Below are 24,725 nucleotides of genomic sequence, written 5' to 3'. Positions count from 1 at the left end.
TTTTAAAAACCAAAGACAGAAAATGCAACACACATTGTTTTGGTAAAAAACTGAGAAACAGAATATTAAGCCATTAGTATATTAAATAAAAACAACTTTTAGTCCCCCATACCTTATTGCTATATCAACTAAAGATTCTTAAAATAATTTAAAGCACTTGGATGTCCTTGGAAAATAATATTAAAATGTCCAATAACATTTCTGTATTACATTTTCATAGATATTATTAGAAGGAATAGTAAATTGCATATTCTTTCATTCAAAGCATGGAAATCTGAAATACTAAAACAAAATTGACAAAATTATAATCGTAACACAAAAAGTGATTTTTACTACATATTACATACATTTGAGGGTATAAGAAACATTTTTCTTGATTGCACAAAATGCTTAATTGCAAAATGCTTAAATACAGCTCTCTAAGAACATTTCCATGTTCTTATCAATGACCATAAAGCGAATACAAGGCATTTTTCAAAATTCTGAGTGTGAGTTTAGGGGAAAGCAGGATGGAAGGTGACTGAGATCCAGAGTTTAGGTGACGTGGCAAGGTCGTCCAAGTAGCAGGCTGCAGAGTTATGGATGGGACCCAGGATTTCCTTGTCTAAAAATGCTGCACATGAGTGTACTCAAGCAGAAGGGGGAGAGAATCTAATTACAACTGTAGAAACTTTTAATTTTTCAAAACTCAATTAGGTGTGTGTATGGTCCATTGGTGTCGAGCTTTAACACCTGCCTGTTGCCGTAAGTGCCATGTTCCACCACAACCCCAGCTTCGGCACACTTGCTGTGAGCAGCTAATTCTTTTTTACAGAGAGTCACAAATTGGGAATAAAGTTCTAACCCCTCTTCTTTTCCAGAGTTAGAGTGATACTGCATGCTTCTTCCTTTTACTCTCCCCCCAAGGGTGGCTTGAGGGATGATAAGAATGTTGCCAGGTAGATCCAATACAGAGACACGCTTGCCATTTTCTGTTTCACTTAATTTCACATTTAACAGTGTATTAACTGGGTAGGGAAGAAAGGAGAACATTTTGAGGTAGAAAACAAACATGAAGAAAACCAACAATCTTCTAGTCAGCAAACCTCATGCTTAAAATCCAGTTTGTCAGCTCATGTTTTTAACCCAAATTTTCTATCTAGATTTTTAAAACTGCTTCAGTAAGCTAAATGATCTAAGCATGAAAAACAAGGAAAATTTCATGCAGAAAATGGCATGATGTTTTAAATGTGACTTGGCAGTTAGGATCTCCTAACAATAAGATCATCCAGAATGGACTAAAGAATTAACTGTATACTGGAACTTCAAGATATTGTTGCCCTGGGGGATACATGAAAAGATTTTGCCTTTTTGTTCCTTTTTATATTTCAAAACAAATCCCACTGGAAAAAAAAAAAACATGACAGATCCTCCACACACTTATTCTACTTTATAACATAGAACATTAAATAAAAACCTTTGTGCATTTATTATTTTAAACTTAGTTGCCTAGAATTCTAAGCTGAGACAAAGGTTCCAGGTTCAATCCTGTTATAAACTAGCAGATTTTGCAGTTCTATAACCTCGAAGACATTATTAACAAAGACTAATCATTTTACAAACATCACCAGTGTGAGAAGGATAAAGGTGAAAGCAAGAACCATCAGAAATTCATTGTCAACTGGGAAAGTAAATCCAAAGGTATAGAGTTACTGGCATTATCTTCATATACATACAGGAAAATATTGTATTATTATTTTTATGACACACAAGTATACTCATAGCGAATGAGAAGTGTCAAAATAACCATAAATATCCATGTGTAGCTAAAAAATCTAAACTTAGAAAACCTTTACATTTCAACATTAGCCATTTTCAAAACAATAAGCAAAAGAAATGCCTAATATAAACACCCTTAGGGTCTTCCTACCTCTATAAAGGGTATAAATAACTTCTGCTTGTAAAGAATAGTCCTGAGAGGACACAAACGGTAAAAGAACTATTGAAACCTCACACTCCTGTGTGAATAATCAGGCTTGAAAAGGTATGCTTTCTGGTGGGGTAGTCAATGGTTTCAACTATTAGAGAGCCTGTAGTAAATATCAGCAAGGATTCAGTACAGTGGCCCCATTCTACAAATCAAGGAATTAACCTGGTGAAAACCTGCTAAGGTGAACACCCAAATGAATTCCTAAGCTCTGCATTAAGCACTATCAGTTTTCATTTAACTAATGCCTATTTTAAAATACCTCTAGGGACTTCCCTGGTGGCGCAGTGCTTAAGAATCCGCCTGCCAATGCAAGGGACATGGGTTCGATCCCTGATCTGAGAAGATCCCACATGCCGCAGAGCAACTAAGCCTGAGCGCCACAACTACTGAGCCTCTGCTCTAGAGCCTGCGAGTCACAACTACTGAGCCCACGTGTCGCAACTACTGAAGCCCACACACCTAGAACATCTGCAACAAGAGAAGCCACTGCAGCGAGAAGCCTGCGCACTGCAACGAAGAGTAGCCTCTGCTCATCACAATTAGAGAAAGCCCGCGCATAGCAATGAAGACCCTACACAACCAAAAATAAATAAATAAAAAACTCTAATTTTCTCTATTACAAATAGAACTTTGCTATATAGCCTGCAGTCCTATTGATTGCTTCTAAGAAAACTATAATTCTCCGGAGCATTTCATTCCACGTAAATCACTATCCAGCTATCCAGGCCTCAGGCTAGTGACAGACTAAGGAGGCAGTTTTGAAATAACAGGCCAGAGAGGTAAGTATAATTTATTATACTTCCACACACTTCCCTCTACTGGATCTAACTGAGAATTCAATTAATGCTGTTGGTATACAAATATCAGTATGTAGAAGTAACTATAATACAAATACAAATGTCAGTAAGTAGAATTAAAACGAGACAATGAATTAATGGCATCTTGGAAACTCAAAGATCCTAAGACAGGTTGTTGATCAAATATCTCTAATGATGTAAATGGGAAGTTAAGTTTTGACAGGGCCCTGGATCTCTGTCCAATTATACTGAAGATGAATTGAGGAAGATTCTGCACATCTATACATGAGCCATGCTATTTCAGACTTTATGGATATAACTGGCTGTTATGTTCCCAAGGGCTACATGATTTGATTGGAAAGATCTGAAGCCATGTAATAAGTATGACGTCGGGTTTAAGAGAATCCCATCACACTGGCTTACTTTGCCTCCTGGAACAGAGGGAAGTACAGGCTACTACTATCAATAATAGATGGACTTATTTTGCTTACAACTCACACCAGTAGAATGTGATTCTTAGAGTCACAGTTCTTTACTGAGAATCATGATATATAAAAGCTTTGTGTTAGACTATCCACTAGAAGAGTTAAGGTGGACTTCCTCAGTGTTTTTACTTGGCCACAATTTGGCCAAAAATGCTCTTCCTGTTTTTGAAGATTTCTACTATATACTTTTCATGGTCAAGAAAGCTTTAATTCAAGGCAAAAACAGAATGTCCAATGTCCAAGCATTAAGTCCTGGCAATAACCCTCTGTAACGGGAGACCTCATTTCATTTTCTCTTTAAACCCTTTAAAGCTCCGTATTATCCTTCAGATTCAAATTTCAAACTATTACAGTTACTTGCTTTCCATCCTCACCTATTGCAGTCCCTTCTCAAGTCTAGTTTTCATCCTCTGACAAAGTTGTTAAACATGTTTGATGTCTCAGCATAAAATCCCCTCTAGAAGCTTTAGCCCTTTGTCCAAGCTGTTCCTCACTGGGCTATTTACGCTTGAGTTCCACTACTTAAAGCTCTTCTAGGTTAACTTCCGCCTGCTTCAACTACCCATCTGTATAATTTATATTTATTAATCCAACTAATGGGTACTGCCTTTAATAATGAAGAGAATATAACCTGTCCCCAACCTTAGGGACAGCTTGACTATTTCAGGCTTCTTTTTTTTGTACATAATTATTCTATCAAATACTGTCTTGAGATAGTATATGATTTGATTTGGTAGATCTGAACCTATGTAATTATCACAAGGAATGTTCAGTGATATAGACTATCGAGGACACTGGAAAGCTGCAGGCAGGTACATTATTGTTCAGAGATGCCTGAACACTGACTCTTTCTCTGCCTGCAGAGGAGGTGTGGTTGTGATGACACTGAGCTTGGTTTAATAATCATCTTTATACACATTTCCTACAAAGAAGTGCATAAATGGTTGATGTGAATTCTTCTATAATAATGATATAAGCCTGATCTTCACAGATTTGATGGGCACCACATGTTGTACATACAGTGTCACCTCTGTGCCCCTGTTAGGGACTCTGAGAGATAAGGAAACTATATTAAGAAATGCAGCATCGAGGGGCTTCCCTGGTGGCACAGTGGTTGAGAGTCCGCCTGCCGATGCCGGCGACACGGGTTCGAGCCCTGGTCCGGGAGGATCCCACATGCCGCGGAGCGGCTGGGCCCGTGAGCCATGGCCGCTGAGCCTGCGCACCCGGAGCCTGTGCTCCGCAACGGGAGAGGCCACAACAGTGAGAGGCCCGCGTACCGCAAAAAAAAAAAAAAAAAAAAAAAAAAAAGAAATGCAGCATCTATTTCTCCCTATGTGGCCACCCTGCTTCCAACAAGTTTCTGTATCCTCGGCTGAATCTCAGTGTGTTGTCTGTGTGTGTACACTCTTCTAAACCAATCTATAAACGATCTGAAATGCTGCAGATATTTTAAAAGAATTCTACCACACTTGCTTACATTAAGCTTTGGAAAAGGCAAATAGCTAAAGTCAACAACAGTACACAGAGTTAAGTCATTTATAACTTACATACCAGTACAATTTAAGATTGTGCTTTTTTCCCCTTCTGATTCATCTATCTATTGCTAGTCACTCTCACTCTTAAAAAAGAAACATCAAACACATACCCATTTTGGGAAGAAGCTCTTTATCAGCTCCCTTGAAAAAGCACAGGTAGATCACTAATCCTCTCTGGACCTATGAGAAACCACAATAAATTCAGATTAGAAAGAAGCTTCTATATATAGAGGTAAATGAATAAAATTTCACAACTTTTATAGATAAAAGGTTAAATGCGAAAGAAGAGGAATAACTTTTTATAATAGACTTAATTTCCTAAATATGTGAGAAAATAAAATCTTTTTCAATATTCAGTCACCTCAGTGATCATTTCTTTCAAAAATTAAGTTTAAAATACAGCCAAGAGCAGTAAAGACCCCAAGTTATACCTTCAAACATTTACTTCTTTTTTTAAGAAATTAATTAATTTATTTTTGGCTGCGTTGGGTCTTCGTTGCTGCATGTGGGCTTTCTCTAGTTGCAGTGAGTGGGAGCTACTCTTCGTTGTGGTGCGTGGGCTTCTCATTGCGGTGGCTTCTTGTTGTGAAGCACAGGCTCTAGGCTTGTGGGCTGCAGTAGTTGTGGCACGTGGGCTCAATAGTTGTGGCTCGCAGGCTCTAGAGAGCAGGCTCAGTAGTTGTGGCGCACGGGCTTAGTTGCTCCGTGGCATGTGGGATCTTCCTGGACCAGGGCTCAAACCCATGTCCCCTGCACTGGCAGGCACATTCTTAACCACTGTGTCACCAGGGAAGTCCCCAAACATGTACTTCTGATCAAAATCATTAGGACTATGAACTAGCCTCTTCCTAAGTATGGCTGACAGACTTATAAATATTTAGTTTGCAGGGGCCCATTTATTCAACACCAAATGAATTCACATTATATCAGATATGGCTGATGTATAAACAACACTGTAACTGATATGTCTTTTGACATCATCATTCTTTGTTCCTCCTAATCCATTTACTTATAGATAATGAAAATAAGGGTCTGATTCTATTTCAATAAACTCCAAGAAACTGCTGTCCAATTATTTTTTGTTATTTTTGTTAATACATTAAATACACAGTGATTAAACCTTGGAAACTGCATTCATATTAAGTTCTACATCAAGAGGTTTTCTGTTATCAGGAATGTAAGCTTATTTATTTTATATAATGACTTGGATAGTTCTTTATTAGCTCTTGTAGGATAGAGACTATATGGAAAAGAGACACTTGACAAATGACTTTGATTTTGCTGCAGTGAATCATTAAATTTTTTATTTTGTAGATTAACCTTCTGAGTCCAACAGCTATTACAAAGATTGAGTTAATATCTGTAAAGTGCTTAGAACAGTGCCTGTCTCATAGTAAGAGCGATACAAGTGCATATTAAGTGACTATGTAAAAAGAAATTTAAGGACTGAAACACAATTTATTTTACATCTTAACTCCCAAAGCACTTTACAGACTGCTTTGTACATGATAGGGACTCTGTTGACTGCATCTAAGTTCTACTGTATATTACAGGCTCTATGTGTTATCTAAATACTCTTGTAAATAAACATAAATGCAGCTGTGCACTCACACCTGATTTACCTGGATAAGAAGTAACTTTTTATAAGTGTAATTGTGCTCTTGAACAAACAAGTGCCTCCAGGGCACACCCATCAGTAAGGAGGTGGCAGGCTGAATAATACAGATATCTGCGCCACTGTCACAGCTCTCTACACTGGGATTGTTTCAGCACAGGCCAAAATTTCTCAAACATATTCATATTTGGACACATGCAATGTCAGAATTAAGTAATCGCAGGAATGAACACCTGTTGGGACTTCTCTGATGGCCCAGTGGTTAAGACTCCACCCTTCCATTGCAGGGGTTAGATCCCTGGTCAGGGAACTAAGATCCCACATGCAGCATGGCTTGGGCAAAAACAAACAAACAAACAAACAAAAAACACTAGTTCTTTCCTTCTACTCACCACACTACCTCTTCATTAAGGTATTTTCTTTTAGTTTATTCCAATAATAGCTCTTAAATTGTGATCTACAAATTCCCCTCCTCAAGTCAGAATCACCTTCCTTGTAGCTTCTTTTGGTATAAATAGAACATTTCAAATATATAGGAAAGTACACATAATTCTCACTGTAGGTTAAAAATGTTCACCTCCCAGGAAGAAAAACATTAGCCTGTGACAGCAAAGGTCTAAATGAATGAAACCAAGAACACGCAAAGTAACCTTCAAATCAAAAAGTAAACTTAAGAACAATTAAAAATGTTTTTTTTTTAAATTATAACTTTTAGTAATAGAATAGCGGATGCTTGAGAAAGAGGAAAGAATTTACTCTCTATCTAATTACTCGTCAGCTCTTTATACTAATTTAGCCATGTGTGGGAGTGGAAGAGAAAGCATTAAAATAGCTTTTAAAGTTAATAAACACACTGATAGTTTGGAAGGCTGCAATAAACTATCTGTGATTTTGCACAGGGAGATGTGACATGAAGAATATAAAAAGATAAAGAAGCATGGAAGAAATCTAAATGATTAATAGTTTGGGATTTATAGTTCCATGAAGCAAGTATAAAAATAGGCAATTCTGGGCCTCCCTGGTGGCGCAAGTGGTTGAGAGTCCGCCTGCCGATGCCAGGGGATACGGGTTCGTGCCCCGGTCTGGGAGGATCCCATATGCCGCGGAGCGGCTGGGCCCGTGAGCCATGGCCGCTGAGCCTGCGCGTCCGGAGCCTGCGCGTCCGGAACCTGTGCTCCGCGACGGGGGAGGCCACAACAGTGAGAAGCCCGCATACCGCAAAAAAAAAAAAAATAAAAAAATAAAAAAAAGGGCTTCCCTGGTGGCGCGGTGGTTGAGAGTCCGCCTGCCGATGCAGGGGACACGGGTTCGTGCCCCGGTTCGGGAAGATCCCACATGCCGCGGAGCGGCTGGGTCTGTAAGCCATGGCCACTGAGCCTGCGCGTCTGGAGCCCATGCTCCGCAACGGGAAAGGCCACAACAGTGAGAAGCCCGCTTACCACAAAAAAAAAAAAAAAATAGGCAATTCTTTGGACACTATGGCAAAAATAATAAAAATCTCAAAATAGGGAAGAGAAATTTTTAAGAGACCATAACAAAAGTAAGAAATAAGAAATGAATTTTTGAGAAAGAAAAAGGGAGGGCAAAAATATAGGACTGTTTATGCTTATAAATATTTCCAAATTACCAGGGAGTAACAGATAGTGATTTAAGAATAGTCACCCACATACAGTTCATGGGTAGTATTTAAAATAATAACTAGGATTGTGTTAAGGAGTGCTTGATTTGGGACAGAATTCAGCAGATGAATGAATGATATGCTCCTACATTAAAGTTTCTGAGTACCTCCACCAGTTTTATTTATTATTATTACACATTTTTTTCCTTCATTTCAACTTACTCCAAAAAATAAGTCAGGGGCCTTAAATAAAATTTTGTTTTTGCATGGAATTTTGCATATGGGCAGGCTCTTTTAAAAAAGTAAATATTCAAGCAGAAGGACATCATATTGGTGTAAATGTTTTAAATTCTTTGGAGGAAATGTGTTTGATAACAATGCAACATTATTATAAAAGTAGTCGTCTTTGTTCCTAGTGGGAAATAAGTCAAGTTTTTTAAAGTTTTTTGAAAAAAGAACTGCTTCATGGGCAATCTCACGTCTGTGCTAACACCTAGCTGCAGTCAACCTAAGAGGGAATTCGACGGGATCCGGAGCACAATTCAAAACAGATCTTGAACGCTTGCAACAAATCTAACCTAGAAGCTCGAACCAGATCAGGACAACTCACCAGCAGCCCGAGCATCGCGCAGGGCGTGGCAAGGCTTTTTGCTCTTTTGAAGCAAGAGGTCTGAGCTACTAGGCCTAACCTGAAGTCCACAGAGCTCAGGTAGGCAAACGGTGAGAGGAAGCTCCCAATTCCCGGGGTGCCAACCAGGGGACACCCTCTTCCTCTCGGAAAATAAGTCCAAGGGAGAAGGGGCCGGGGCCGGTGGTGCAGGACTGAAGAGAGAAGCGACGCCAGGAACGCACTGAGGGTAGCGTTGGGCGGACCGGCCGGGAGTCCCGCCCCGCCCACAGCACGTGCCAGACGCCACGCGACCGGCTCGGAGGGAGACGCGGGGGCACAAATCGCCGAGACAGTGAGGTAAGAACCGCCCCTGCGCGCCACAGGATAACCGGAGCTGCGGGGCCGACGTTACCTCCACCCACTGGGCCGCGGCGTCCCCTTCGGCGGGGCGTACTTGCAGCCGGGCGTTCAGGAACTGCTGCAGGAGGGCCCGGGCCTGAGGTGGCCGGCCACTTTCAGCCATGGTTCAAGCCCGCGCGGATATCCCCCAGGTTCCAGCCACGCGCCTCACAGGCCCGCCCCCGGCGCTCAGGGAGCATTGGGCGGAGCGCGCGGCGGCGGAGGGTGGTGTTTGTCGCCCGTGGCCCCGCCTCCAGAGGGGCGGGGCCTCTGGCTGGCTTCCGGTGGCCCGGATGTGCGGTCTTAAAAGACTTGTACGTACTAACCCTTACCCCAGCCTACATGCAATTTGGTGGAAGGCGCTCAGTGTATGCTTTTTTTTTTCTTTTTTTTTGCGGTACGCGGGCCTCTCACTGTTGTGGTGTCTCCCGTTGCGGAGCACAGACTCCGGACGCGCAGGCTCAGCGGCCATGGCTCACGGACCAGCCGCTCCGCGGCATGTGGGATCCTCCCGGTCCGGGGCACGAACCCGTATCCTCTGCATCGGCAGGCAGAGTCTCAACCACTGCGCCACCAGGGAAGCCCTCAGTGTATGCTTTTAAGCGAGTGAAAAGACCCAGTGGATCTCTTCCCTACATACCTTTTAAAGAGACATTTTTCAGCTCAGAAAGCTTAAGTTTACAGACGTTGAAAAATTTTAAGTCTGCGTAAGTCCATATTATGCCCATTATGAAGAGAGGTAAATAGAATGAGTCAATTGAATCACAAAACAAGCGGAGGTGGAACTGAAAGCTATAAATCTTTCAAAAAAATTCCTTACCCCAAATAATAAAACAACGCTGCCTTCTCTATCAAGAATGCTATAAATCATTCTGTTCTCGCAGTTGTGGAAAGGTATTGGTAGGCTACGTGAATACATATTTGGAGATCAATCTTTTAGAGAATATCCTTGGTAAAAATATTCTTATCCAAGAAAGTGTTTGATTTTAATAAATTTTTAAACATGCTACTCATTCAAAAATAAAATGACAGTCTGATGCACATAATGATACTGAATTCTGTGGTGTTTCCTGTAAGTACATATTAGAATGTAAATAAAATGAAACAAGGGCTTGATTTTCTTTCCCACATAACGTATTCCTTGAACCTGCATCAGATTAGCATTATTTTTCTATGGGCTTGGAGGGTTTAGATGAAGAATAATAGTGTTACCCTGACTGCATTACTCAGGTCATTGATTTGGGCTCGGTTGGCACAATATGCCTATACATCCTGGTCTCTGTTTCAGAAGATGACATCACTGACAGTGTTGCTATCCATACAAAGTAGTGTAACTGAAGAAAATAATCGATGTGTAATGAACGGTCCTTTCTACACAGAATTGAAGCTGCCTGTTTGCTGGTTATCTTGCAGGCTGCCTTTCACTTTTTGTAAAAACAGAAAGCAAAATCTCACATTATCTCTGATTGAGGCATTGCAGGGGTTCCTACATTTGTTGACATTTGTCTGCAAAGCACAGACAAATTGCATTGTCTGCACCTTTATGTCTCTTTTCTCTTTCACTCCCAGACTCAAGTTTTACAGGCTTGAAGGAACTTTGACATAGAGGGCCCTTAGCCTTCACCCAGAATAAGAGAGGACTTCATGTCCATTTGTATATGGGTGTAGGAGATAGGGAGCTCTCTTGAAAATGGTCTGTGGTTCCCAGAAATTTTTCCACAGTGAAGGGACTTTAGCAAATTGAGAACTCCTTCCTGTGAATAGATGGAGTCTGGTTGGTAATGGTTAGCCTCTCAAAAAACACCAATTACTTTAAATCTTCCTGTTAAGTGAGGATCTTATTCTTTCTTTCTACCTGCAGAGGGCAGTAGAGAGTAGGCACCAAAGAGAAAGTATTTACTTTCTGAATTTTATTTTTTTGAACATCTAGTTTCATTCCACAAAGAATTTAAGAAAGTCAGCCATACCTGCAATAAAATAGTGAAATGTGAATAAAAATAAAGCATAAGGAGTAAAGAAAATGGAATTATGTCAGTTGGAATGTGGAAAATTGAAAACAAATAGACAAGACAGTGGTTCTTGACTGGAGTGCTGAGATGATAACATAGCAAAGTTTTCACAGATATATAACTTCAATTTTTGTTATAAAACAGTTATGTTCATCATATGTAATGTTGACGTGGAGCATGTTGTACAATTTCCTTCAAGTTAAATGTAAGAGGCAAAGCACAACATTAAATTGGCTCTAGAGGAAGAAGATTCACTGGAACATAAGAGAGCTTTGCCTTGTGAGTATACAAGAAATCACTGTCTGGGCAAGAATAGTTCTCAAACAGCTACAGTGCTGAAAGGAGACCATGCAGCTAGTGCATTAGTTATGAATGCATTCTAGGCCCTCTGAGGTGGTATAATAATTTAGAGTTATTTTAAGTTGTTTAATTCATTCAAGTTGGCTGCCCCAAATTTTAACACTGAGAACCACTTCTGAAAGATCCTTTGCAGCTGATAGTAAGCTTCCTGATTGTAAAGAGGAAAAGAAAGAAAAATGAACTGTTTTGTAATCTGTTTCATAGACTAAGAAATCTGTTTCTTGGACTAAGCAGAGCTTTTCCTAAGATTTAGCTCTAGAATGAACCTCTTGCCCGAGGCTTTACTTGGAGGTATGTTAATCAGTAGAAATGCAGCAGGAAGAGATAGAGGTTTCATTTCAGGGAAGGCTTGGAAGAAATCTTGCCCCCTACTTCAAAGCTTAGAGAGGTTTTTTGTTTTGTTTTGTTTTCCTCAGTGCCTAGGGAGGTGATCAGTTTCTGAGAAATTAGTTCATACTAACTAAATTGCACATGAATTGGGGTAGAACCAGAATACTAATTTTTTCATTTGTAGTAAGAAATATTGCTATGACATGGAGTGGAAATTCTCACATAAGGCATGATCAACACGTTTTCCCCTGTGGTCAAGCAGGGTATACTAGGTTATATTCAGAAGGCTCTTTACCAATTTACTATGAGAGATAGTCACTCTTCTACCAGGGTATCTGAAACTGAGGTGTGAAAGACTCAGGTGAATTCGGGCTTCAAGACACTTGGCGCACCTGGTGGCCTCTGAGACAGTGGTGGCAGGGCCCGCGGCTCTGGCCTGGGGCGCCTGGGCTGCGTGGGGAGCTGCCACCGCCTCGGGCCGTGGAGTCCCCCTCCCCCAAGGCCGCTGAGGGGCAGCTGGCTGGGGAGCTCATCCCTCCGTGGGTGAGCGAGCTGTCCCGGGCCATGTGGACCAACATCCTGTGCCCGGCATGCGGCGGCGGCAAGATCCTGCCCAACAGCCCGGTGCTCAACACGCACCTGGTCAAGAGCCACCACCAGCAGGATGGCATAGAGAATCCAACAATAGGAAAAGATTTGAAAACTGTCCCGAGATTCTACTGTTGTCCGATTGAAGGATGCCCGAGAGGCCCTGACAGACCAAGTTCTCACTTTTCTTTCAGAAAACAGCACTTTATGAAAATGCATGCGGAAAAGCAGCACAAACATAGTTAAGTGCAGCAATTCGTATGGCACTGAGTAGGACTTGAAAAGACATCCAGAGGATTGTGGCAAGACCTTCCAGTGCACGTGTGGCTGTCCCTATGCCAGAAGGACTGCATTACAGTCCCATATCTACCGAACTGGCCATGTGATCCCTGCAGAACACAGGGATCCATCTAGTAAGAAAAGGAAAATGGAAAAGTGCCTGCACAACCAGAAGTTGTCCAGTAAGACCACTGAATCACTGAGCAACAAATCAACCCCAAGACCAGATGCTCAAGAACTAGAAACTTCAGAAATAGAGCTAATGGCTTCTTTTGAAGACTCTTGCAGCTCTAATGCCAGAAAGCAGACTCTTCCAACACGTCCACGGTATCCTCAGAAGTTGCTTTTACCAAAGCCTGAAGTGCCTGTCTTTGTGCCTACAGCAGACTCCTCAGCCCAGCCTGTGGTGTTGGGTGTCAATCATCAGGGCTGTGTCTCCCCGGTTCTGTGCACTTATTGCCCTTGTCCATAGGAACCCTGATCCTTGGCCTAGATTCAGAGGCTTGCTCTCTCAAGGAGAGCCTCCCTCTTTCAAAAATTGTAAATCCTGTTGCTGTTGAGCCAATTAGCACAGGTGTTCAAGTGAACTTGGGTAAAAGTCCATCTAACTCTTTACAAGAACTAGGGAACATATGTCAAGAAAACAGCATTTCTTCAATCAATGTACAGGCAGACCTATGTTACACCACACAACACTTTTTACTGTCTGCACAGTGGGCTAGCCCTGATTCCTCTGTATCACCTTGTTCTTAAACTGATTTGACATTTGGTCCTCAAGTTTCCCTTCCCATTAGTGTTCATACTCAAACTTTTTTGCCCAGTTCTAAGGTAATCTCATCTATAGCTGCTCAGACTGATGTATTTATAGATCCCAGTTTCCCATCAGGTGGGATCTCTCTTGAGAGAAACTCAAACCAGTGGAATGCGAAGTCCAACAGATGATCGAGTACAGATAGACCAAGCTGTAATGTGTGGAGACATTTTTGAGAGTGTCCATTCATCATGTGGTGTTTCTACAGACAAATTATAAGCAGCAGCTTAGTAGCAGAGACTGTAACTCATGGCTTGTTACCTCAGAACCACCCTAAAACTTTAAATCAAGATATTGAGAAATCTGAACCAATCATGAACTTCATTCAGCACACAGAATAGTACACTTTCCTCACAGAACATGACAGATAATTGGACCTGAACCAGGGATTTATTAAGTGATCTAGAAAACATCTTGTCAAGTAATCTGCCTGGTCAGACACTGGACAATTGTAGTCTTCGTCTGACACAAATACTGGACCTGACACCCAGCTCCCATCTGGCCCAACCCAGAATCCTGCAGTTGATTTTGATATTGAAGAGTTCTTTTTGGCCTCAAATAGCCAGACTCAAACTGAAAAGAGTGAACTTAGCCCTATAACCACTGAGCCAGTCTTGGAATTGCTGGACATAGAGACCCAAACTGACGTCTTACTTGCAGACACCTCAGCCCAGTCCTACAGTTGTAGAGGAAATTCTAACTTCTTAGGCCTTGAAATGTTTGACACGCAGACACAGAGGGACTTGAACTTCTTTTTAGACAGTAGCCCTCATCTGCCTCTGGGAAGTATTCTGAAACACTCCAGCTTTTCCATGAGTATTGATTCATCTGACACAGAGACCCAAACTGAAAGAATCTCCACTGCTAAACACCTACCTGCTCTAGAAAGCAAAGTTCAGTTAAGCAGTGCAGAAACACAGACCATGAATTCTGGCTTTGAAACTTTGGGGAGCTTATTCTTCAACAGCAGTGAAACTCAGACAGCAATGGATGACTTTCTTCTGGCGGATTTGGCCTGGAACACAATGGAAACTCAATTCAGCTCTGTTGGAACCCAGCTGTGTGCAGAACTACACCCAGTCTCCAACTTCTGAAAGTGGAGTTCACATGGGGGATGGCATTTACGGTTCCCTTCTGGATTTAGAAGATGGAGAATGGGGACAACAGTATTAACTCTATTGAATGTAGTCGATGATAAAGTTACTTCGATTCTTTGAGGTTCTTTGCCTTTTGCACTTATAAACATGAAATTTGTGTAAAAATTTATGAGTGTATTATAAAGTGTAAGATGTTGATCTAAAAAAGTGATTGTTTTTTGTGTTGCCTACATTTGCCCTTTCAGTGTAGACTTCCCTTCTTTAAAAAAATAAATGTATTTCACACCTTTAAAACACATCTAGTGGGGGACTTCCCTGGTGGTCCAGTGGGTAAGACGCAGTGCTCCCAATGCAGGGGACCTGGGTTGGATCCCTGGTCAGGGAACTAGACCCTGCACGCATGCCGCAACTAAAACATCCCACATGCCACAACAAAGATCCCACGTGCCACAAAGAAGATCCCCAAGTGCAGCAACTAAGACCCAGCACAATGTAAATAAATAAATAAATAAATTAATTAATTAAAAAAAACCCCATCTAGCCATTTAGCTGAAGCAAGCTCACCAGGACTAGTGTACAAACTTTTCAAATTTTTGAAACATTTTAGTTGACATATGACTTACATAAATTGCACCTAAAATACTTTTGCCAGTGCTTGTTAGAAATTCCTGTTTCCTAATAATGTCTAAAGAAATCTGATGCTGCACCATTAGATTTAAACACCATCAGCTTCATCTGCTTTGACATCTTACTCTTTCCTTATTTGAAGACACAAAGGAAAACTACAGCTGTCTTTAGCTTTTGAGACAATTTTCATATAGTCAATGCCATCCCTTCTCTACGTGAACTCTTACTGATACCAGCGTAAGTGTATAGTACTTTCCTCACAAGACGTGTTGCTGTAAAATTCTTGCTTAAAGAAGTAGCAGCAAGCACTTAGTGTAAATAGTGATCGTTTCAGTCTAAGTGACAGTAAGTCGCCCCAACTATGGAAACGCTGGGCTGTGGAATCATGCCTAATAGCTCATACTGGAGTGTGTCCTATGAGCATCCCCCCTACTCCCTACAAAAGACCAGGGCGGTGCTCCAGAGCTGCTCCTCAAAGTGCACCCACCAGCTGAGTCCAAGTTTTGTCACTCTAATTGTTAAAAAAAATAAAGAGAAAAGGAAATTTCCCACTAAGTTTCAGTACTTTGCATAAGCTTAATAGGGCAAGAGTGCACTCAACAACTATTTTAAAGTGAATCTTCTTTTCATCCACCTCTCATTTTTTCCTTGAATGAGGAAACACATTGGTCCAGCAAGGATAGTATCTGTGCCTTGAGGATAGCAATTATAGAATAGATCCATCTAAGATATGGTATTCTGCATTTTGTTGCTTTGTTTAGAGAGGATAGTACCAGTCTTCAAAGGAAGTAAGGTGATGACTGATCGCTTCAATATTCAAGAACATCTATGTTTTGAGATGGGTCTGTGGTCAAGTATGCTTTTGAGGTTTTCTGTATTTAGGAGATCCTGAGTTCTTGATTGCTGGCCAAATTTCAAGCAAGTAAAAATCAGTGCAGTCTGTAAATTTTTCTAAGTTTACCCCAAAAAATACTCTGTTCCTTCTGTGGCACATGCTTATGCTGCTGAAGGCTAAATCCTCAAAATAAAACCTAAAGAGGGGACTAATAATTCATTAAAGTATAATAAATCAGTGGTTTGCTACTAATTGCTATCCTGTAGAAGAATTGTTGGTAGTGGATAAATAATATATCCTAGGCAGATGAACTCAACCTAGTAGATAAAAGTTTGCTTTGGTCACAGTTGCCTATGAATATGGGTTTCAAAACAAACATAAAGCCTTAACTTAGACTTTCATTATGTTTTAGAGTCATCACTGCCTTAATGTTCAAACATCTATTTAAGTTCTCCTAGTAAGGAGAAATGCATGTTTGATTATGGCTTTTTATAAATATATATGCAGTGATCTATGGCTTTAAAAAATTTTTGTGTTTCTGTGACAGTGTTTGTTAATCCAGCCAATTGAGTTATTTACAGAAAATTGAGGATGCAATAGTTCTTCATGTACAAGTAAGAACTGTTTCCCCCCAAAAACCTTAGCTACCTGAATTGTTCTAAGGTTATTTGTAAAAGCTGAAACTCAGCGATTGAAGAGAAGTGAGAATTCTAAAAAAAAAAAAGACACTTGGGGCTTCCCTAGTGGTCCAGTGGTTAAGACTCCACCTTCCACTGCAAGGGGCGTGGGTTTGATCCTTGGTCAGGGAAGTTCCACATGCTGGACGGTGTGGCCAAAAAAAAAAAAAAAAAAAGACACTTGGCACATGCATTAAGACTGTGAGGAAAAAGGAAACATACATATTTAAATAAGAGTCTGAAATAAAAACTCCAAGGGCAAATGCCCCAACCATAATCATATATTGATATTTTGTCATGGAGTCTCTTCTTACATAGACAGAAATAATGCCATGGTGTTAATCATGGGCTTAATCATGGGCTTAATCATGGACTGTTGAAGCCCCTCCAATACAAAAATATGAGGCCTGGGAAAATGATAGTTCCCACCTAAGAGCTGAGTCCCTTCTTAACACAAATAGTTTGTACAACCAGGTAGGAAATGGAATTGAGTTTGGAACTTAATATTGACTGTTCTTTTGTTCAACTTGCTTTTTTAAATTCTTATTTTATTACTGTACCATTTGCTGGTGTGTTGCCTAGGTAACATAACATAGCAAGTGCTTTTAACTGTAAGGCAATGATGCATATCTTTGGCAATCTGTAGGGTGTCCCCAGGGCAGGCTGATAAATTATATTGATGTTTGGGTTATTTTTCAGTTCATAGTGTTGTGATAACTTGGCAAAGCATTGCATAACCTTTTGAATATTTGTATACTTCTGTTAGCTGTTTTGTTAAGTCAGACCAGCCTGTTGTAAGGGCTTTTTAAAATAATTTTGACAGCTGCATCCTTTGTAGAAAAAAATTGTGAAAGATTTTGAAATGGGCAAAAGAGATTTCTAGATATCTTTTTAACAGAATGCTGGAACTTCTGGGATTTACCTGGTCCTATAGGGCTATACACGGTTTGTCTTTGACTAGACTATCTTACAACTCTGTAGAGATAGAAGTTAACTCTTTGAACACTGATACTGTCTATAAAAATGTAAAATTTGATTATTACTCTGTGGGTGTTTACCAGTTTTGCCAGTTTTGCATCCATTTGTAAATTCATTTCAGCATTCCTTACCTGACTAAAAGTATATAGCACCTTGAGTAGTTCTCTGTCTCTCTCTCTCTCTAATAAACTTTAAATTTTAGAATAGATGTAGATTTACAGAAAAGTTGCAAAGATACCAGAGAGTTCCCATATACCCCTCACCCAGTTTCTTCTGTTATTAACATCTCAAATTACTATGGTATGTTTGTCACAACTAAGAAACCAGCACTGGTATATTAATTAAACTCCATACTTTATTCAGATTTATTAGGTTTTCTCTAAATCCTTTTTCTGTATCCCATCCAGGATACCACATTACATTTAGCTGACAAGATTCCTTAGTTCATGGCAGTTTCTCACACTTTCCTTGTTTTCGATGACCTTGACAGTTTGGGGTAGTACTGGTCAGGTATATTGTAGGATGCCCCTCTATTGGAATTTGATGTTTTTCTCATGATTAGAGCAGGGTTATGGGTTTTTGAGGATGACCATAGAGATGAAGTGCCCTTCTGATTACATCATATCAATGGTACATTCTGTCAACAGGTCTTATTGATGATAATGTTGACCTTAATTACCTGACTAGGGTAGTGTGTTTGCCAAGTTTCTCCACTGTAAACTTACACACAGACCCACTTCCATGATTTAGTCTTTGGAAGCAAATCTCTAAACACAGCCCATACTCAAGGGGTAGGGAGTTATGATCTACCTCCTTGGCTAGGGAGTATCTGCATAAATTATTTGGAATTCTTTATTTGAGGAGATTTGAGTTCTTTTTTGAACTGGCTGTAATATATTACTGGTTTCTTCCTTGCTGAGTTAAGTATGAATGAAATAAAAATCTTTGACACATGTTGATTTTATGTTTGTATGAGAATTGTGATTTTATTCTTTTTAAAAAATTATTCTCATATCGTTCTACCAAGAAATGTGGGAATTATTTTTGTATAGTTCTTTGAAATCCATGGATAAGTGCCATAAACAAATACATTATTTGGAAAAGAAGATATTGAAGATTATTTATAGTCAGAGAAAAAATAAGTTATTTTATCACACTGATTGTATCAGTCAGGGTCCTATCAGCAATCAAATAACACACTCTAAATAGGATAACCTGGGAAAGTTTTATTGACAAAGGCACTATTGTAGGGGCACCACAATGGGTAGTGTAGTAACAACTGAGATGTTACCATTCCCTTGGGCATGGTAACAGGTGAGATGTTACCATTCCCTTGGTCTGAAGAGAGAAAAAGAGGGAGTCTGGAATCCAGGGGTAGAGACTTACATAGACCCTTAAGAGAAGGAATGAATTTTCTGCTAAGAAGCATAGCCAATTTTAGGTGACCCTTTAGGAAGAGAGCTAGGGAAATAAATACCTGACTCCATTTTCTACCTTCCTTCCATTTCCTGCCAGAGCTCCCCATTGCAAAAAACAGCCAATAGCTAGGAAGCCTGGGGACCTGTTGATGTCCAAGCCTCCAGGGAAGAAAGCAAGGTGGAGAATGCTTGAGTGTAGATCAGGAAGGCCAGCAAAAGATATCTGGCACACTGACTGAAGAGGTTGTAAAGGCCACACTGAGGTCTCTTTTGTCATCTTTTTGTGGGAAGGTAACAGCTGAGAAGACAAAGAGAGACATAGCTGCTGTTAACATTTTTAGCAGAAATATTTAATTTCTCCAAGAGTTTACAGAGGTGAAGTTTGACTTAGTGAGTTATCAGTGTAAGATGAGTCAAGGTCCTTGACCCCTCCCCACCTTTTTTTTCCAGCCATTGGGAATATGGCAAGACATCAGAGGAGAATGGTTGCTGCGATCCTAGCCTTGGTGAAAATGTCTCCTATACAGCCCAGCTTGTATGGCAGGAAGGTGTCTACAAAAAATTAATCAGTCGATCTAAGACAGAAATTGAAAATTTTATTTGAGCCAAATTCAAGGATTGTAATCCAGGAAGAGCATCTCAGAAAGCTCTGAGAACTGTTCCACCTATTAGAAGTCAAGGCACAGTTATATAAGTTTTTCGAAACAGAAAGCTGTACATTAAATGACACATTATTGACAGTTTATACAATCCAGATCTAAGCATCATCTCGTGGCCCCTTACAAGATGGAGAAAGAATGTCACCTTTTAAGGAGTTGTCTTGTTGATGCTAGGAGAGTGTTGCTTTTTACGGTTGAGCAGGTATTTCTGCAGGTGGGGGAGGTTTGGTTGATGCATAATGCAGATACACAATGGACAGTAGAAGAGGAGAGAGGAGGTCAAAAGGCAAAGAAAAATTTTTATGCTTAAATTTTTATTATCTTGTCATAAAATATGAATTTTATTTCACAAAGGGATGGAGCCACTGCCTTCAAGGGCTCTTGCAGACTTAACTAAGAGGCATGTTAGAGGGAGCCACTATGTCCCTAAGCCCTTAGAGCTCTCTTTGTACTGTGGGGGAAGAAAACTGGAATCAGATTTGACTTGATACAGAAAAAATAATGAACGATTTTTATTGTCTTTGAGTGTTGTAACTAAGTAAAGCTCATATTGACTCCAGCAGGAAGTAAATAAATCATAGAATTTCAATAATGAACTGTTCATATACATCTAAATCTTCAGTTGCATTTGCTTGAGATAAAAAAGGGAAAGCAGTACTTATCAGATGGCAGCTCCCTGATTGTTTGCTCCTTTTGGCAAGTGAAGCAAAGAAATACTGTAGATTCTTAGCATGCGTGAGGAAGGACAATCTAAAGATCCCCACAAATAGAGAAAATTCCAACTTCAGAATTAATTAATAACTGCATTCACATATTTATCCAATTGTTTATTAACATTTATTTGTCATGCCAGACACCAAGCTGGGTGTTGGAAATATATGAGGAATAAGATGCTGTTCTTATTCTCAGGGGGCTCAGAATTTAGGGAAGAAACAAGGAAAACAATTTAATTAGAAAACGATTTCTCTTTCCACCATTGTGTTCTTTCCCTCCCAATGTTGATGAACGAACCCAAGTCCATGTGCCTGATGCACAGTGAGACCAAACAAATGGAAACTTCAGAGTGTGGAGGAGAGAAAGATTTATTACAAAGCCAAGCAAGGAGAACAGGAAGCTCACGCTAAAAAACCCCAAAACTGCCAGATGGTTTTCAGGGAAGAGTTTTTAAAGGCATCATTGGGGGGAAGGGGGAGGAAAGGCTACAGGGTGTGTGACTTTCTTCTGATTGGTTGGTGGTGAGGTGATAGGGTGATGCTCCAGGAATCTCAATCATCAATCTTCTTGTGTTCTAACCAGTCTGCAGTCTCAGCATGTAGTCACCATCCTCCACGTGGGTGGGAGTCGTAGTTCCTGCAGGACAACTCAAAGATATGCATCAGATTCTTATACATTTCCCTTGAGGAGTAACTAGCACTCTGTTATGTGGCTGAACCGTTGTTTCTTGACTACTTTCCTGTATTCACTCACTTCCCTAATGAGTAACTGTTTGAGTCTGCTCTTTGGAACTCAGGGAAAGCCTAGGAGACTAAAATTTTTTCTACAAAAAAAGAAATAGGGGTGCGGGTGCTGAGGGGATTTTGTATCTGGGAGGACCTTGCAGGGTCCTGCTGGGTTTCACCAGTAAAAGAAGGACAGGACTTGGAAGGGGAGCCACCTGCTGGAAAGCCTGAACTAAACTGGGGTGACTGGGCTTAACTGCAGGGAAGATATGGTCTGCAGTTTAAACAATTTGGCATAAACTGGATTTTCAGGGCCATACCACATCTAGGCAAAAATTTTTTTTTTTGGCAAATTTTTTTTTAGTCACCAACTCTCTCTTCGGAATAACTCTCCATCTCCTTTCTCTTTTATAGCAATTCCCTATATGTATTATGCTGCCTTTAGCATCTCCAGAATTTGCTCCAGGCTTGACCTACAACTCAGAAGATTCCCTTCCTCTAGGCCATAATCAAAAATCTAACATTCTAAGTACTGTGTTTAGTAGCACTCCACTGGTGTGAAGCTGATTAAAGTAATTCCCATTAACTTGTGAATGAAACATAACCTTCTTAAAAGGTATATTTGCATTTTAATAGCAGTCCCTTAACACAAATTCATCTCTAATTGGTGGAATGTGTGAGAGTTCCTTTATGTGGGAAGAAGGAGGGGGAATAACGCCTTAATTTTCTAAGTTTAAGAGAGTTGCTACTCTTAAAGCCTCTGGATTCTCGCCTCCCTGTCACGTCTCAGCACAACGCAAGTTTTGCTTCTCTTTCTGAAGCTAATCACTCTGAAAAGCTTTTTTAGGTTAAAGTGAATGGACCCCGTCATCTTTTGAATAACATTTCTATTTGGGGAAATTCCCACATTATGAGTATCCTTTTCCCTTACATGTAGAAATCGGAATGCAGCTCCCTAGCCTCCTTTGCAGCTAGGATGCAGGCATGCCAATTAGATAGCTGCAAGCAAGATTAAGCTGGGAAGTGAGCAATGTGAATAAACAGGCTCTTCATGGGACTTCCCCTTCCCTGACTTCAGAGTTGGTAGGGCTTTCGGGCACAGGAGGTTCAAGATCGGATGCAGAAGTTGCATTGGTGGCAGTAGCAGTTGCAGTAAAACTAAACTGCTGGTATTTGGGGCCCAATGACAGGAGCAGCAGTAATTGGTACCATTGACTGATATAGACAGATTCCTGACCTGGATAGTTTTATGGCCTGCGTCAGGTGTCAGGCACTGTCCCTGGAAGCTTAGCCTTGAACGTTTCTCCAGACATCCCAATAATTTTGTGAACTATTTAATATCCTCTTATAAACCAGTTTCAGGTTAAACCAGCCAGAATGAAATCTACTGTTCGCATTCAAGAACACTAACTGATACAAGTCATCCTCAATTTCCCCCTCTCCCTTGAACCCTCAACCAACAGAATTTATAGGACAAGACTTTCCACTTTTCTCCATTCCCCTCTTCTACTTTCTTTGTTCAGCCCCATCATCTGTTACCCAGATTACTGCAACTTTGTCCCATTTGATCACTCACCTCTAGTTTGACTTGTCAGATTGGTCTTTCTAAAATGCAAATCTAGGGACTTCCTGGTGCCGTAGTGGTTAAGAATCTGCCTGCCAATGCAGGGGACATGGGTTCGAGCCCTGGTCAGGGAAGATCCCACATGCTACAGAGCAACTATGCCCGTGCGCCACAACTACTGAGCCCACATGCCACAACTACTGAAGCCCGTGTACCTAGAGCCCGTGCTCTGCAACGAGAAGCCACCGCAGTGAGAAGCCCATGCACTGCAACAAAGAGTAGCCCCCACTCACTGCAACTAGAGAAAAGCCCTTGTGCAGCAACGAAGACCCAATGCAGCCAAAAATCAATCAATTTATTTAAAAAAATAAAATGCAAACCTAATTCTATCACTCTTTGGCTAAAGGCCCTTCAGTGGCTCCCTATTGCCCTCATGATAAAGTCTAGGATCAAGTCCAAACTCCTTAGCAGGGGCTTTTGGTATCTAGGCCTGGTTGACCTTTCCAGCTCATCTTGGCCGTGCCTGCTTCTCACATCTATTCTCCAATCATACTCTTTGATTCAGCAGCAATGGATCCCCTAGGATCATATTGGAAATGTGGAATCTCAGCCTCCTGCAGATTTCCTGCATTAGAATCAGCATTTCAGCAAGATCACTAGGTGATGCTCATGAACATTCAAGTTTGGGTAGTGCTGCTTTATAGCACTGTGTTCATTTGCTCTGGGGCTTTTACACATTCTGCTTCCTCTGTCTTATTGTCCTTCTCCTGCTTTAGATGTTTAACACTGTTCTGCAGCACTCAACAGGGAAAACTTCTCTGACTGGTAAAACCTGGGTTGCAGGCTTTTGTCTGTTACTCCAAACATGGCACTTACTCCTTTGTACTGTAATGACCTTTTTACTCCTTTTTCTTTCCCATTAAACACTGGTCTTCTATTCTGGTTGTATTTTACAGTCAAACTGATAACTTAAAAAAAATACAGATTCCTGGGTCCTGCCCCTAGAGATTTTGGTTTTAACTGGTTTGAGTAAGGCCTAGACACTGGAAATTTTAAAAAGTGTCTCAGATAATTATAATGTGGAGCCAATTCAGAACCACCACACTAGGCTTTAAGCTCTGTGAAGACAGGGATTGTGTCTTATTCTCTGTTGTATTCTCAGAGCCTACCACAGTGCCAGATACATAAACCATACTTGTGAACAATTGTTGCCCCTAGTTTCTCAGGCTATATGGAATCAGCTTTGTGTTGCAAATACCATCCTACCTTATACCAAACCTCTCTCAGATATGTTAGCAGCTGGGCAGCCCATTCATCTCACTAAACCAAGGAGCCGTTTCTTTCTTTCTTTCTTTCTTTCTTTCTTTCTTCCTTCCTTCCTTCCTTCCTTCCTTTTGTTCTTTCTTTTAAAATTTTAATATAGTTTCTTATTTATTTCTTTATTTGAAGTATAGTTAATTTACAATGTTGTGTAAGTTTAAACTGTACTGCAAAGTGATTCAGTTTGATATATATATATATATATCAAGGAGTGATTTCTTTTTTTTTTTTTAACATCTTTATTGGAGTATAATTGCTTTACAATGGTGTGTTAGTTTCTGCTGTATAACAAAGTGAATCAGCTATACATATACATATATCCCCATATGTCTTCCCTCTTGTGTCTCCCTCCCTCCCACCCTCCCTATCACACCCCTCTAGGTGGTCACAAAGCACCCAGCTGATCTCACTGTGCTATGTGGCTGCTTCCCACTAGCTATCGGTTTTACATTTGGTAGTGTATAAATGTCCATGCCACTCTCACTTTCTCCCAGCTTACCTTTCTCCCTCCCAGTGTCCTCAAGTTCATTCTCTACGTCTACGTATTTATTCCTGTCCTGCCCCTGGGTTCGTCAGAACTTTTTTCTTTTTTTTTTAGATTCCATATATATGTGTTAGCATACGATATTTGTTTTTCTCTTTCTCACCTACTTCACTTTGTATGACAGACTCTACGACCATCCACCTCACTACAAATAACTCA

The 24,725-nt window shown here is 40.5% G+C and overlaps 2 protein-coding genes and 1 pseudogene across 2 annotated transcripts in view; 2 read left to right on the top strand and 1 right to left on the bottom strand.

Annotated features, from left to right (window-relative positions):
* Positions 1-107: 107 nt before the first annotated feature.
* DTD2 (D-aminoacyl-tRNA deacylase 2) lies at positions 108-9,261 on the bottom strand. The gene is made up of 3 exons (XM_060096337.1): positions 9,045-9,261; positions 4,900-4,969; positions 108-1,007 (listed from the first exon to the last, which is right to left on the bottom strand). Exons 1-3 carry the CDS (start codon positions 9,153-9,155, stop codon positions 682-684), a joined length of 507 nt encoding a protein of 168 aa, XP_059952320.1. The 5' UTR covers positions 9,156-9,261; the 3' UTR covers positions 108-681.
* Positions 8,930-24,725, top strand: part of NUBPL (NUBP iron-sulfur cluster assembly factor, mitochondrial) — a 346,077-nt gene continuing 330,281 nt past the window's right edge. Inside the window, exon 1 of the mRNA XM_060096336.1 lies at positions 8,930-8,989. The gene's annotated coding sequence lies outside the window, so the exon portion shown is untranslated. The remainder of the gene's footprint in view (positions 8,990-24,725) is intronic.
* LOC132488314 (ATM interactor-like) lies at positions 12,520-14,528 on the top strand (annotated as a pseudogene).

The sequence above is a fragment of the Mesoplodon densirostris genome, chromosome 4 (genome assembly GCF_025265405.1).
Source record: "Mesoplodon densirostris isolate mMesDen1 chromosome 4, mMesDen1 primary haplotype, whole genome shotgun sequence".
In the NCBI taxonomy this organism is placed as follows: Eukaryota; Metazoa; Chordata; class Mammalia; order Artiodactyla; family Ziphiidae; genus Mesoplodon; species Mesoplodon densirostris.
Note: the sequence above shows the minus strand (reverse complement) of the source record. Positions and strands in the feature narration are given on the sequence as shown.

Bases quoted from the DNA above. Each gene is read 5' to 3' on its own strand.
- DTD2 (XM_060096337.1), bottom strand. From the start codon at position 9,155: ATGGCTGAAAGTGGCCGGCCACCTCAGGCCCGGGCCCTCCTGCAGCAG. The intron at 4,970-9,044 runs GTAACGTCGGCC...GGTTTCTCATAG, and splicing joins CCGCGGCCCAGTGGGTGGAG to GTCCAGAGAGGATTAGTGAT. The intron at 1,008-4,899 runs GTATGTGTTTGA...TTCCCTACCCAG, and splicing joins AGAGCTTCTTCCCAAAATGG to TTAATACACTGTTAAATGTG.